Consider the following 14,071-nt stretch of genomic DNA (forward strand, 5'->3'; position numbering starts at 1 on the left):
AACTTTTTTCTTTTTTTTGGAGACAGAGTCTCACCCTGTTGCCTAGGCTGGAGTGCAGTGGCTCAATCTTGGCTCACTGCAGCCTCTGCCTCCCAGATTCAAGTGTTTCTCATGACTCAGCCTCCTGCGTAGCTGGGATTACAGGTATGCGCCCCTACGCCCAGCTAATTTTCATACTTTTAGTGGAGATGGGGTTTTGCCGTGTTGGCAAGACTAGTCTCAAGCTTTTGACATCAAGTGATCCACTTACCTCGGCCTCCCAAAGTGGTGGGATTCCAGGCATGAACCACTATGCTCAGCCCAAAATCTTTTAACTTTGCCCTTTTGAGGCTATTTTCTAGATTCTGTGCCATGCTTGGTTTTTGTTTTTGTTTTTTATGTCATTTTTTAAATTTCATTTTAGGTTTTGGGGTACATGTGAAGAACATGAAGATTGTTGCATAGGTACACACATGGCAGCATGATTTGCTGCCTTCCTACCCTTCACCTAAATCTGGGATTTCTCCCCATGCTATCTCTTGCCAACTCCTCACCCCCCGCTGGCCCTCCTCTATTTCCCCACAACATACCCCAGTGTGTGATGCTCCCCTCCCTGTGTCCATGTGTTCTCATTGTTCAACACCCGCCTATGAGTGAGAACATGCGGTGTTTAATCTTCTGCTCTTCTGTCAGTTTGCTGAGAATGATGGTTTCCAGGTTCATCCATGTCCCTACAAAGGACCCAAACTCATCGTTTTTGATGGCTGCATAATATTCCATGGTGTATATGTGCCACGTTTTCCCTGTCCAGTCTATCATCGATGGGCATTTGGGTTGGTTCCAGGTCTTTGCTATTGTAAGCAGTGAACATTCGTGTGCACGAGTCCTTATAGTAGAACGATTTATAATCCTTTGGATATATACCCAGTAATGGGATTGCTGGGTCAAATGGAATTTCTATTTCTAGGTCCTTGAGGAATGGCCACACTGTCTTCCACAATGGTTGAACTAATTTACACTCCCACCAACAGTGAAAAAGTGTTCCTGTTTCTCCACATCCTCTCCAGCATCTGTTGTCTCTAGATTTTTTAATGATCATCATTCTAACTGGCGTGAGATGGTATCTCAATATAGTTTTGATTTGCATTTCTCTAATGACCAGTGATGGTGAGCATTTTTTCATATGTTTGTTGGCCTCATGTATGTCTTCTTTTGTAAAGTGTCTGTTCATATCCTTTGCTCACTTTTGAATGGGCTTGTTTGTTTTTTTCTTGTAAATCTGTTTTAGTTCTTTGTAAATTCTGGATATCAGCCCTTTGTCAGATGGGTAGACTGCAAAATTTTTTTCCCATTCTGTTGGTTGTCGATTCACTCGAATGACTGTTTCTTTTGCCCTGCAGAAGCTGTGGAGTTTGATTAGGTCCCATTTGTCTATTTTGGCTTTTGTTGCCAATGCTTTTGGTGTTTTGGTCATGAAGTCCTTGCCTACGCCTATGTCCTGAATGGTTTTGCCTAGATTTTCTTCTAGGGTTTTTATGGTGTTAGGTCTTATGTTTAAGTCTTTAATCCATCTGGAGTTAATTTTAGTGTAAGGTTTCAGGAAGGGGCCCACTCTCTGCTCTCTGCACATGGCTAGCCAGTTTTCCCAATACCATCTATTAAACAGGAAATCCTTTCCCCATTGCTTGTTTTTGTCAGGTTTGTCAAAGATCGGATGGTTGTAGATATATTGTGTCGCCTCCGAGGCCTCTGTTCTGTTCCATTGTTCTGTATCTCTGTTTTGGTACCAGTACCATGCTGTTTTGATTACTGTAGCCTTGTTGTATAGCTTGAAGTCCGGTAGTGTGATGCTTCCCGCTTTGTTCTTTTGGCTTAGAATTGACTTGGCTATGCATGCTCTCTTTTGGTTCCATATGAAGTTTAAGGTGTTTTTTTTCCAGTTCTGTGAAGAAGGTCATTGGTAGCCTGATGGGGATAGCGTTGAGTCTATAAATTACATTGGGCAGTATGGACATTTTCACGTTATTGAGCATTCCTAACCATGAACATGGAATGTTGCTCCATGTGTTTGTGTCCTCTCTTATTTCGTTGAACAGTGGCTTGTTCTCCTTGAAGAGGTCCTTTATGTTCCTTGTTAGTTGTATTCCTAGGTATTTTATTCTCTTTGTAGCAATTGTGAATGGCAATTCATTCTTGATTTGGCTCTCTTTAAGTCTGTTATTGGTGTATAGGAATGCATGTGATTTTTGCACATTGATTTTGTATCCTGAGACTTTGCTGAAGTTGCTTATCAGTTTCAGGAGATTTTGGGCTGAGACGATGGGGTCTTCTAGATATACAATCATGTCGTCTGCAAATAGAGACAATTTGACTTCCTCCTTTCCTATTTGAATAACCATTATTTCTTTTTCCTGGCTCATTGCTCTGGCTAGAACTTCCAGTACTATGTTGAATAAGAGTAGTGAGAGAGGGCATCCTTGTCTATTGCCAAATTTCAAAGGAATGCTTCCAGTTTTTGCCCATTCAGTATGATATTGGCTGTTGGTTTGTCATAAATAGCTTTTATTATTTTGAGATACGTTCTGTCAATACCCAGTTTATTGATGGTTTTTTAGCATAAAGCGCTGTTGAATTTTGTCAAAGGCCTTCTCTGCATCAATTGAGATAATCATGTGGTTTTTGTCTTTGGTTTTATTTATGTGGTGAATTACATTTATAGACTTGCATATGTTGAACCACCCTTGCATCACTGGGATGAATCCTACTTGATCATGGTGGAGAAGCTTTTTGATGTGCTGTTGCAGTCGGCTTGCCAGTATTTTATTGAAGATTTTTGCATCTATGTTCATCATGGATATTGGCCTGAAGCTTTTTTTTCTTGCTGAGTCTCTGCCGGGTTTTGGTATCAGGATGATGTTGGTCTCATAAAATGATTTGGGAAGGATTCCCCCTTTTTGGATTATTTAGAATAGTTTCAGAAGGAATGGTACCAGCTTCTCTTCATATGTCTGGTAGAATTCAACTGTGAACCCATCTGTATCTGGGCTTTTTTTGGGTGCTAGTCTGTTAATTCCTGCCTCAACTTCAGAACTTGTTATTGGTCTATTCACGGTTTCGACTTCTTCCTGGTTTAGGCTTGGGAGGATGCAAGTGTCTAGGAATTCATCCATTTCTTCCGCGTTTACTAGTTTATGTGCATAGAGTTGTTTGTAATAATATCTGATGATGGTTTGAATTTCTGTTGAATCTGTGGTGATATCTCCTTTATCATTTTTTATTGCATCTATTTGATTATTCTCTCTTTTCTTTTTTCATTAACCTGGCTAGTGGTCTATTTTGTTGACCTTTTCGAAAAACCAGCTCCTGGATTTATTGATTTTTTGAACGGTTTTTTGTGTCTCTATCTTCTTCAGTTCTGCTCTGATCTTAGTTATTTCTTGTCTCCTGCTAGGTTTTGAGTTTCTTTGATCTTCCTTCTCTAGCTCTTTCAATTTTGAGATAGGGTGTCGATTTTAAATCTCTCCTTGCTTCTCATGTGGGCATTTATTGCTATATATTTTTCTCTAGACACTGCTTTAAATGTGTCCCAGAGATTCTGGTATGTTGTGTCTTCGTTCTCATTGGTTTTGAAGAACATCTTTATATCTGCCTTCATTTCGTTGTTTGTGCAGTCAACATTCAAGAGCCAGTTGTTCAGTTTCCATGAAGCTGTGTGGTTCTGAGTTAGTTTCTGAATTCTGAGTTCTAATTTGATTGCACTGTGGTCTGAGAGACTGTTTGTTATGATTTCCGTTCTTTTGCATTTGCTGAGGAGTGATTTACTTCCAATTATGTGGTCAATTTTAGAGTAGGTGCAATGTGGTGCTGAGAAGAATGTGTATTCTGTGGATTTGGGGTGGAGAATTCTGTAAATATCTGTTAGGTTTGCCTGATCCAAGTCTGAGTTCAAGTCTTGGATATCCTTGTTAATTTTCTGTGTGGTTGATCTGTCTAATATTGACAATGGGGTGTTAAAGTCTCCCACTATTATTGTGTGGGAGTCTAAGTCTCTTTGTAAGTCATTAAGAACTTGCCTTATGTATCTGGGTGCTCCCGTATTGGGTGCGTATATATTTAAGATCGTTAGCTCTTGTTGCATTGATCCTTTTACCATTATATAATGTCCCTCTTTGTGTCTTTTGATCTTTGTTGGTTTAAAGTCTATTTTATCAGAGATGAGAATTACAACTCCTGCTTTTTTTTTGTCTCCATTTGCTTGGTAAATCTTCCTCCATCCCTTTATTTTGAGCCTTTGTGTATCCTTGCATGTGAGATGGGTTTCCTGGATACAGCACACTGATGGGTTTTGGCTTTTTATCCAATTTGCCACTCTGTGTCTTTTGATTGGGGCATTTAGTCTATTTACATTTAGGGTTAATATTGTTATGTGTGAATTTGATCCTGCCATTTTGATGCTAGCTGGCTGTTTTGCCCGTTAGTTCATGCAGTTTCTTCATTGTGTTGATGCTGTTTACGATTTGCTATGTTTTTGGAGTGGCTGGTACTGGTTGTTTCTTTCTATGTTTAGTGCCTCTTTCAGGAGCTCTTGTAAAGCAGGCCTGGTGGTGATAAAATCTCTCAGTATTTGCTTGTTTGCAAAGGATTTTATTTTTCCTTCACTTATGAAGCTTAGTTTGGCTGGAAATGAAATTCTGGGTTGAAAATTCTTTTCTTTAAGGATGTTGAACATTGGCCCCCACTCTCTTCTAGCTTGTAGAGTTTCTGCTGAGAGATCTGCTGTGAGTCTGATGGGCTTCCCTTTGTGGGTAATACAACCTTTCTCTCTGGCTGCCCTTAGCATTTTCTCCTTCATTTCAACCCTGGTGAATCTGACGATTATGTGCCTTGGGGTTGCTCTTCTTGAGGAATATCTTTATGGTGTTCTCTGTATTTCCTGGACTTGAATATTGGCCTGCCTTGCTAGGTTGGGGAATTTTTCCTGGATGATATCCTGAAGAGTATTTTCCAGCTTGGGATTCATTCTCTCTGTCACATTCAGGTACACCTATCAAACGTAGATTAGGTCTTTTCACATAGTCCCATATTTCTTGGAGACTTTGTTCATTCCTTTTTACCCGTTTTTCTCTAATCTTGCCTTCTTGGTTTATTTCACTGAGTTGATCTTTGACCTTTGATATCCTTTTTTCTGCTTTGTCAATGCGGCTGTTGAAACTTGTGCATGCTTTGCAAAGTTCTCGTATTGTGTTTTTCAGCTCCATCAGTTCACTTACATTCCTCTATAAGTTGACTATTCTCCTTAGCATTTCATCAAATCTTTTTTCAAGGTTCTTAGTTTCTTTGCATTGGGTTAAAACATGTTCTTTTAGCTCATGGAGTTTCTTATTACCTGCCTTCTGAAGCCTGATTCTGTCAATTCATCACACACATTCTCCATCCAGCCTTGTTCCCTTGCTGGTGAGGAGTTGTGATCCCTTGTAGGAGGAGAGGCATTTTGGTTTCAGGTGCTTTCATCCTTTTTGTGCTTGTTTCTTCCCATCTTTGTGGATTTTTCCACCTGTCGTCTTTCAAGTTGTTGACTTTCAGATTGGGTCTCTGAGTGGACATCCAGTTTGTTAATGATGAAGTTATTTCCTTCTGTTTCTTAGTTTTCCTTCTAACAGTCTGGCCCCTCTGATGTAGGACTCCAGGGTCCATTCCAGGCCCTGCTTGCCTGGGGATCACCTGCAGCAGCTGCAGAACAGTAAGGGTTGCTGCCAGTTTCTTCTTCTGCTATCTTTGTTTCAGAAGGATACCCACCAAATGTCAGTCTGAGCTCTCGTTTATGAGGTGACTCTTTGGATATTCAGGGGTCAGGGAGCTGCTTGAGGAGACAGTCTGTCCTTTATAAGAGCTCAGGTGCTGAGCTGTGATTTCCGTTGTTCATTTAGAGCTGCTGGGCAGGTACGTTTAGGTCTGCTGCAGCAGAACTCATAAACTCCCTTTTTTTTTCCCCAGGTGCTCTGTCCCAGCTAGTTAGGACTTTATTTATGAGTTTCCGTTGTGCTGCTGCCTTTGTATCTGGACTGCCATGCCCAGCAAGGAGGCAGCCTAGTCACTGTTTGCCTGCAGAGGCTTTGCTGAGATGTTGTGGGCTCCACCCAGCTGCCATGTGAACTTCCCTGCAGTCCTGTTTATATGGATGTAGTTAGAACTGCCTCGGCAATGGCGGCCCACCTCTGTAATAGCGGACTCTCTCTGTAATGGAGGGCTGCCTCGGCAACAGCGGGCTGCCTCAGCAATGGCAAACTACCTCCGTAGTGGTGGAGTGCCTTGGCAATGGCGGATGCCCCTCCCCCACAGAGCTGGCCTTTCCCGGGTTCATCTGTGCTTGCTGTGAAACTCTCAACCCAGAGCATTTCCAATTGCTGTCTTTTTGTAGGGGTGGGACCAACGGTGCCTGATCGCCTGGCTCCCTGCCTCACAGCTTTTATTTTCAGTTGAACGGTTGACTCTCTCCCAGGTGTTCCAGTCGCCTTTCAAAAGGCACCAGGATCTGTGTGATTTCCCGTGCGGCAACCTGCTGCGCCGGCTGAAACAGCAGCGCTGAGATTTGCGGAGTTTTTTGCCTGGGAATCTCCTGGCCTGGCTCCATATTTCAGTCCCCTTTTTAATCAGATGAATGGGTGACTCTGCCTTCCCAGATCTCCAATCACCAGCTAAAATGGTGCCCGGACCCATGTATTTTGTACACCTGCCCTGGGGTGCCAGCAAAGCAGCTGCACCGGCCAAACCAGCTGCACTGGCGACCCGTGGGGCTCCTCCACCTGGGAATCTCCTGGTCTGTGGGCAATAAAAATCCATCTGGAAATGGGGTGTCCACTCACCCTCTGCACTTTCACTGGGAGCTGCAATCCTGAGCTGCTCCTAATCGGCCATCTTGGATCCTCCTCTGGCATGCTTTGTTACTTTATTCTTCTTTTATTTTTACTCCTCTGACGGTGTATTTTCAAATAACCTGTCTTCAAACTTGCTAATTCTTTCTTCCTCTTGATCAGTTCTGCCATCAAGAGATTCTGATGCATTCTTCAGTTTGTCATTTAATTTTTTCAACTCCAGAATTCTGCATGATTCTTTATGAGAATCAAAGAGATTTTCAATCTCTTTGTAAAATTTATCTGATAGGATTCTGAGATCCTTCTTTGTGTTGTGTTGTATTTCATTGAGCTTCCTCAAAACAGCTATTTTGAATTCTCTGACAGTTCACATATCTGTGTCCCTCTGGAATTGGTCACTGGTGCCCTATTTAGTTGGTTTGGTGAGATCCTGTTTTCCTGGATGATGTTAATGCTTGTGGGTGTTCCTTAATGTCTGAACATTAAATAATTAGGCATTTATTCTAATCTTCAGTCTGGGCTGATTTGTACCCATCCTTCTTGAGAAGGCTATCCAAGAATTCAAAGGGAATTTAATGTGATCCAAGTCTTTGGTCACTGAAGCCATATATGAACATATTAGTGGGCACCCCAATCCCAGTAATGTTATGACTCTTGTAGTCTCATAGAGGTACCACCTTGCTGGTCTTGGGTAAGATCTGGGAGAATTTCCTGGATTACCAGGCAGAGACTCTTGTTCTCTTCCCCTACTCTCCCCCAAAGAAATGGAGTGAGTCTGTCTCGCTCTGTGTTCTGAGCTGCTTGAAGTTGGCAGAAGGGTGACACAAGGACCCTTGTGGGCACCACCACTGGGACCATGTTGGGTCACACCTGCAGCCAACACAGTACTGGATCTTGCTCAAGGCTTGTGGTAACTGTTTCCTGACTATTGCTTGTGTTTGTTTAATACCCAAGGGCTCCTCAGTCAGCGGGAGATGAATTTGCCAGGACCAGGTCTTTCCCTTCAGTGCAGTAGATTCCCTTCTGGTGCAGGGTGGGTCTAGAAATGATGTCAAGGAATTGGGGCCTGGGATTAGGCACTTTAGGAATCTGCTTGGTGCTTACTTTACTGGGGCTGTCATGGTAACCAGGTTGCAAGACAAAGTCCTTTTTGCTGTTCCCTTTGATTTCCTCAAGCAGAGTCTGCCCATGGCTACCACTGCCGCAGACCACTGGCCACTACAGTCTGGCTACTGCTGATATTTATTAAGGGCCTAAGGTCTCTTTAATCAGTAGGTGGTGAGTCCTCCCAGGCCTGGGTCTCTCCCTTTAGGACAGTGGGCTTCCTTCTGGCCCAGAGTGGGTCTAGAAATGCCCTTTTGAAGCTAAGGCCAGTCTGATTGGTTCTTTATTTTACTGTGGCTGAGCTGGTACCCAAGTTGCAAGACAATGGTTTTTTTACTTTTCCCTCTCCGTTCCTCAAGCAAGAGTCTTTCCCTGTGGCCATCACACCTGGGAATGTGTTGGATCACACCCAAAGCCAGCATAATACTGAGTCTTGCCCAAGGCCTGTGGCAACTGCTGCCTGGCTACCCCTGATTTTTATCCAAGGCTCAAGAGCTCTTTAGTCAGCAGGTAGTGAAATCTGCTAGGACTAGGTCCATTCCTTCAGGGTGGTGGATTCCCCTCTGGCCCAGGATGGGTCTAGAAATGTCTGGGAGCTAGGACCTAGAATGGGGGATCAGGACTCTGGTTGCTGCTTTATTTTGTTGTGGCTGTGCTGGTATCCAAGTTGCAGAACATAGTCTCCTCTATTCTTCTCTCTCCTTCTAGAGCTATGAACTGAACTGTCTGAAGTTGGAGGAGGAGTGATACAAGCATACCCTTGGCCATCCTGACTGGTGTCTCACTGGTTCATGTGCATCCCAAGTCTACTGGCTCCAAGCCCAGCACAGTACAAGGACTTGCTCAGGGACTGCAGCGCTTATGGTCTAGACTGCCTTTTAAGTTTATTTAGGATCTCAGAATGCTTTAGCGTAGAGGGACAAGGCTTGCCCAAACTCAGCCTCAAACTACTGGGATGGATGATTCCCCTCTTGCTGAGGTTGGTCTAAATTCTACTTCCATGGGTGCCGGCTGACTTCTGCACTGTGTTGCCTTCCACTGTGACAAGGCAGCACTGAGTTCCAATGCAAAGTCCCACATTCATTTTGCTCTTCCTCCCCCAAAGGCATAGATTCTCTCTTAGCTGCCACTGCACTGCCAGGGTATGTGGGAGGGGTGGTGTAGGCAGTTCAAGACTGCCTTTCTTACCCTCTTCAGTGCCTCTTTCCTTGATATGATGTTAAAACTAGGTACTGTGATCAGTCACTTGATTTTTTGGTTCTTACGAAGGTGCTTTCTTGTTTGAAAAGTTGTTCAATTTGATGTTCCTTGGTGGAGACTGTCGCTAGAGGGTTTGAATGGGCCATCTTGCTCCACCTCCTTTTCCACATTTGTCGATCTTAAGTAATGCTCCTGTAAATACCCTTGTACTTAAGTCCTTGTGTATGTAGATGTACATTTATCTAGGGAAACATCTAAAAATGGAGCTCCTGGGTTTTTGTTTTAGAACTTTAGTAAGCATGTCAAACATCTCTTTAGAATGATCCATCAATTTATACTCCCACCAACAGTACATTAAAGTTCTTTCTGCTGACTGGTGAGATTATCTTTTCATATATTTCTTAGCCATTCTATGTGATATATTATACTTGGTTAATTGTATTTTACATATGGATTTTTAGGAGTTCTTCACATATTCTGAGTAATTATCATTTGTCTCAATGATATATATTTTAGATACTTCTATCCTGTGTATATTTTAGATATGTCTACACGAAGAAGTATCTAAAATATCCCCTTATCTTTTTCATTTTGCACATGATATTTTTTTCCTCATACTAAAGGTATATGATTTTATTATTGTGGAATTTAATAATTTTTGCTGTTAGTGTTTGTATTTTTTTAATTGTTCCAAATGATATAGAACTACTCTAAAATTTTAAATGAATGTTTTAAAAAGCTTTTACTTTTAGACCTTATATGGAATTTGGTTTTATGTTTTAGTATAAGAGAGTGATTGAACGTTATCATTTACTTCTTTGCTCATTTTTACTCTTCCGTATGAATTTTGGAATTATTTGTAAATATCCATGAAAAAATTTGAAGAGGCAGTTGGAATTGTATTAAGTTTATAGATTACTTTGGAGAAAAAATATAATATTAAATATTTTCACACATAAACACAGTGGATTTCTCCATTTATTGAAGTCTTGTTTATGTTCTTCAGTATTTTATAAATTTTTTTATAGGATCTTGCTCAGTCACCCATGCTGGAGTGCAGTGGTATTCATAGCTCACTATAAACTCAAACTCCTAGGCTCAGGCAATCCTCCTGCCTCAACTTCCCTAGTAGTTGAGATTACAGACAGAAGTCACCATGGCTGGCTTAATTTTTTGGAGGGATGGGGTCTTGTTATATTGCCCAGGCTGGTCTCAAACTTCTGGGCTCAAGTGAGTCTCTCACCTTGGCCTCCCAAAGTGCTGTGATTATAGGTGTGTGCCACCATGCCTGGCAATATTTTATAATGTTATCTGTGAAGGTTTTTATATTTCTTATTTTATTTCTGTTCTAACAGTTTTGTAATGTGAATTTTTTTAAAAAGTATGCATAATGTTTTATAATTTTTTCTTACCTTTTTATATTGAACAATTTTAAATCTACAGAACAGTTAAAATAATAGTATAAGTAGTACAGTATACACCTGAATACTCAAGAACTAAATCCACAAATTGGTAGCATTTTGCTTATTCTTCTTTATTTGTATTTATACACACATAGACACAGCATGGTCATGTTCAATTTTTTACTTGCTAAGTTATTTGAAAGTAAGTTGCAAACTTTATGCTACTTTATCCCTAAACACTTCAGTCTGTATCTCTTAAATCTAAGACCCTCTTTATAAAACCTCCAGGCCATCATATCAAACATGTTTAATATTTGATACATTACAATATCCACACATTGTTATATACTCTGTTGTCTGTTGAATGGGATTTTTAAAATAACCTTTTCTAAGTAGTTATTACAAATAATTATGGGCTGGGTGCAGTGTCTCATGCCTGTAATCCCAACACTTTGGGAGGCTGAAGTAGGCAGATTACCTGAGGACCGGAGTTCAAGACCAGCTCGGCCAATGGTGAAAGTCCATCTCTACTAAAAATAGATAAATTAGCCAGGCATGGTGGTGCATGCCTGTAATTCCAGCTACTTGGGAGTTTGAGGCATGAGAATCACTTGAACCCAGGAGGCAGAGTTTGTAGTGAGCCAAGATCACGCCAGTGCACTTCAGCCTGGGCAACAGAGTGAGACTCTGTCTCAAAAAAAAAAAACATAAAAAAACCCAAAAACCAAATGATGATGAACTTTAACTTTTGTGTATGTATATAACAATAATTAAAAATTCATATTAGTTGCAATACTTTGGCTTTAGATTTTCTTGGACACAGTGATAAATTCTTATTCAGTGTAATAATTTGACTCAAGTTTTTGCTTATCTTTGTAAATAATCAGGTCATCTACAAATAATTTTCTTTTTTCCTATGTAACTTTTAACCAAATTAATTATTGAAAAATTCTTCAATTAATTTTAATATCCTAATTACTTTATTTGATAAATATTTTTAGAAGATTGTGTCTTAGCTAACTTATAAGTACATAAAAATTAAATCTAAATTTTTGTATTTTAGGAAAATTCACGAATTGTGAGAGTAAAAGTTATAGCTGGAATAGGCCTTGCCAAGAAGGATATATTGGGAGCTAGGTAAGTATATCAATGTGGCCTATAATTTTAAAACTTTGCATTTGTTAATTAATTTTTTCTAAACTTTAGTTAAAAATCAAATAGTATTAGTAAATTGCTGTGGAAAATATACAATAATATTTCCAATTGGTGGTTTATTAAATCTCTTGGTGTCTGAATTACTAAATTTGTGAAATTAGGCAGAAGTACAAATGATAGCAATTATTATAGAATACATTATTGAACTCTGCTTCTGGAAATTTGTAAAATTCTAACAGACTAATTCTTTAGCAGATGACAACCAGAAACTCTGGACTTAGTACAAAAAGCAGCAACCTGAAGGCAGTGGAAAGCGAACAGAGCAGGCAGATTCTGGTGGGAAGTTTGTGTTTGGAAGAAGGGAATGGTACTGAGTTCCTGATACTATAAATTGGTCTGAGGGCAGGTAGAATCAGAACGTGGAAAAATTATAGTCTTCATGGCCTGGGAAAGCAGCAGAATCCAAACTTTGATTCAATTAAAAATCAAATAGGGCTGAGTATAGCGTCTCACGCCTGTAATCCTAGCACTTTGGGAGGCTGAAGGAGGTGGGTCACTCGAGGTCAGGAGTTCCAGACCAGCCTGGCCAGCATGGTGAAACCCTGTCTCTACTAAAAATACAAAAATTAGCCAGAAATCACTTGAACCCAGGAGGCGGAGGTTGCACTGAGCCGAGATCGTGCCACTGCACTCCAGCCTGGACAACAGAATGAGCCTCCATCTCAAGAAAATAAATAAATAAATATCAAATAGTATTAGCAAATTGTTGTGGAAAGTAGAATAATAGTATTTCCAATTGGTGATTTGCTGAATCTCTGAATCTGAAGAAAGCATGGCAATGGTAAGGATTCTGGAAGGGAGAGAGCTGAAGAGTTCAGCAACTCAGCTGAAGGCAAAAGCTCTGAACAAAGCCTAAGAAACGGGATTTGGAAGACTGAGGCAGATGGATTGCTTGAGCTCAGGAGTTTGAGACCAGCCTGGAAAATATGATGAAACCCCATCCCTACAAAAAATAAAAAAGTCAGCTGGGCATGGTGGCGTATACCTGTACTTCCTGCTACTTGGAGGACTGAGGAAGATTGCTTGAGCCTGGGTGGTTGAGGCTGCAGTGAGCCAAGATTATGCCACTGTCCTCTAGTATGGGTGACAAAGTGAGACCCTGTCTCAAAAAACAAACAAAAACAGGATTTGTGGCTCTTGTCCAAACAAGATAATTAATAGCATGATTGTCTTAATCTGTTTAGCGATGCTGTAACAGAATTCCTAAGACCGTGTAGTTTGTAAAGAAAAGAGGTTGATTTGGTAAGTGGAAAGTTTAAGATTGGGGTTTTGCATCTAGTGAGGGCCTCAGGCTGCTTAAAGTCATGGCAGAAAGGGGAAGGGGACCTTGTGTACGCAAAGAAATCACATGGCAAGAGAGGAAGTAAGGGGAAGGTGTGCCAGCCTCTTTTTGACAAATGGAGAGGAACAAATAGAACTCACTCACTCCCAAGGAAGTTCATTAACCTATTCAGGAGGGATTTGCTCCCATGACCCAGATTGCTCCAACCAAGACCCATCTTTCAGTATTACCACATTGGGAATCAAAATTCAAATTGCACTTTGGAGGGTAGAAATATCCAAACCATTGCAATGATAAAAGAGGCAAACACACACACACATACATACACACACACACACATACATACACACACACACACAAACAGCAAAATTCAGTCTCCAAAACTTAACATTTATAATGTATTTCCAGGATATAATGCAAAATTACTTATCTAAAAAGAACCAGGAATATAGAAGGCATTTTTCAGTAGAGAAAATAAAATATGCCTACAATAAATTTTAAAAAATAGGAAATGAAATGGAAACCATAAAAAAAATGAAAATTCTAGAATTGAAACATACAGCATTTGAAGTTAAAATTGTTGGGCGGATTTATCAGCCAAATGGAGAAGAGGAAAGATTAAAACTGAACTTAAAGATAAATCAGTAGAAATTGTTACCTAGCTAGAAGATGAGAGAGAGGAGGAAGACGAAGATTGGAGGTAAAGAAAAGAAAACACAAACAAAAGAAGAGAGCCTTGGGGATTTGTTAGATAATATCTAACAGTCTAACACTGGTATCATTAGATAATATCTTACAGTCAGAAAGGGGAGGGAAAGAAGAAGGCAAAATATATTTTGAGGAAAAAAACGGCCAAGTTTTGTTTTTTTTTTTCCAAATTTGATTAAATTCATATAGTATTAAAAAACACCAAGCAGGATAAATGCTAGGAACACAATGAGGTACATAATAGTCAAACTGTTGAAAGCCAAGAATAAAGAGAAAAATCTTGACAAAAGAGGAAAATGTGACACTTT

General features: G+C 40.3%; 1 protein-coding gene across 1 annotated transcript in view; it reads left to right on the top strand.

Annotated features, from left to right (window-relative positions):
* Positions 1-14,071, top strand: part of NEDD4 (NEDD4 E3 ubiquitin protein ligase) — a 171,305-nt gene that overhangs the window by 20,741 nt on the left and 136,493 nt on the right. Inside the window, exon 2 of the mRNA XM_032297375.1 lies at positions 11,622-11,695. Coding sequence (XP_032153266.1) covers positions 11,622-11,695 — 74 coding nt within the window. The remainder of the gene's footprint in view (positions 1-11,621; positions 11,696-14,071) is intronic.

This window comes from Sapajus apella, unplaced genomic scaffold (assembly GCF_009761245.1).
Source record: "Sapajus apella isolate SASKATOON/1434 unplaced genomic scaffold, GSC_monkey_1.0 scaffold37, whole genome shotgun sequence".
NCBI lineage: Eukaryota > Metazoa > Chordata > Mammalia > Primates > Cebidae > Sapajus > Sapajus apella.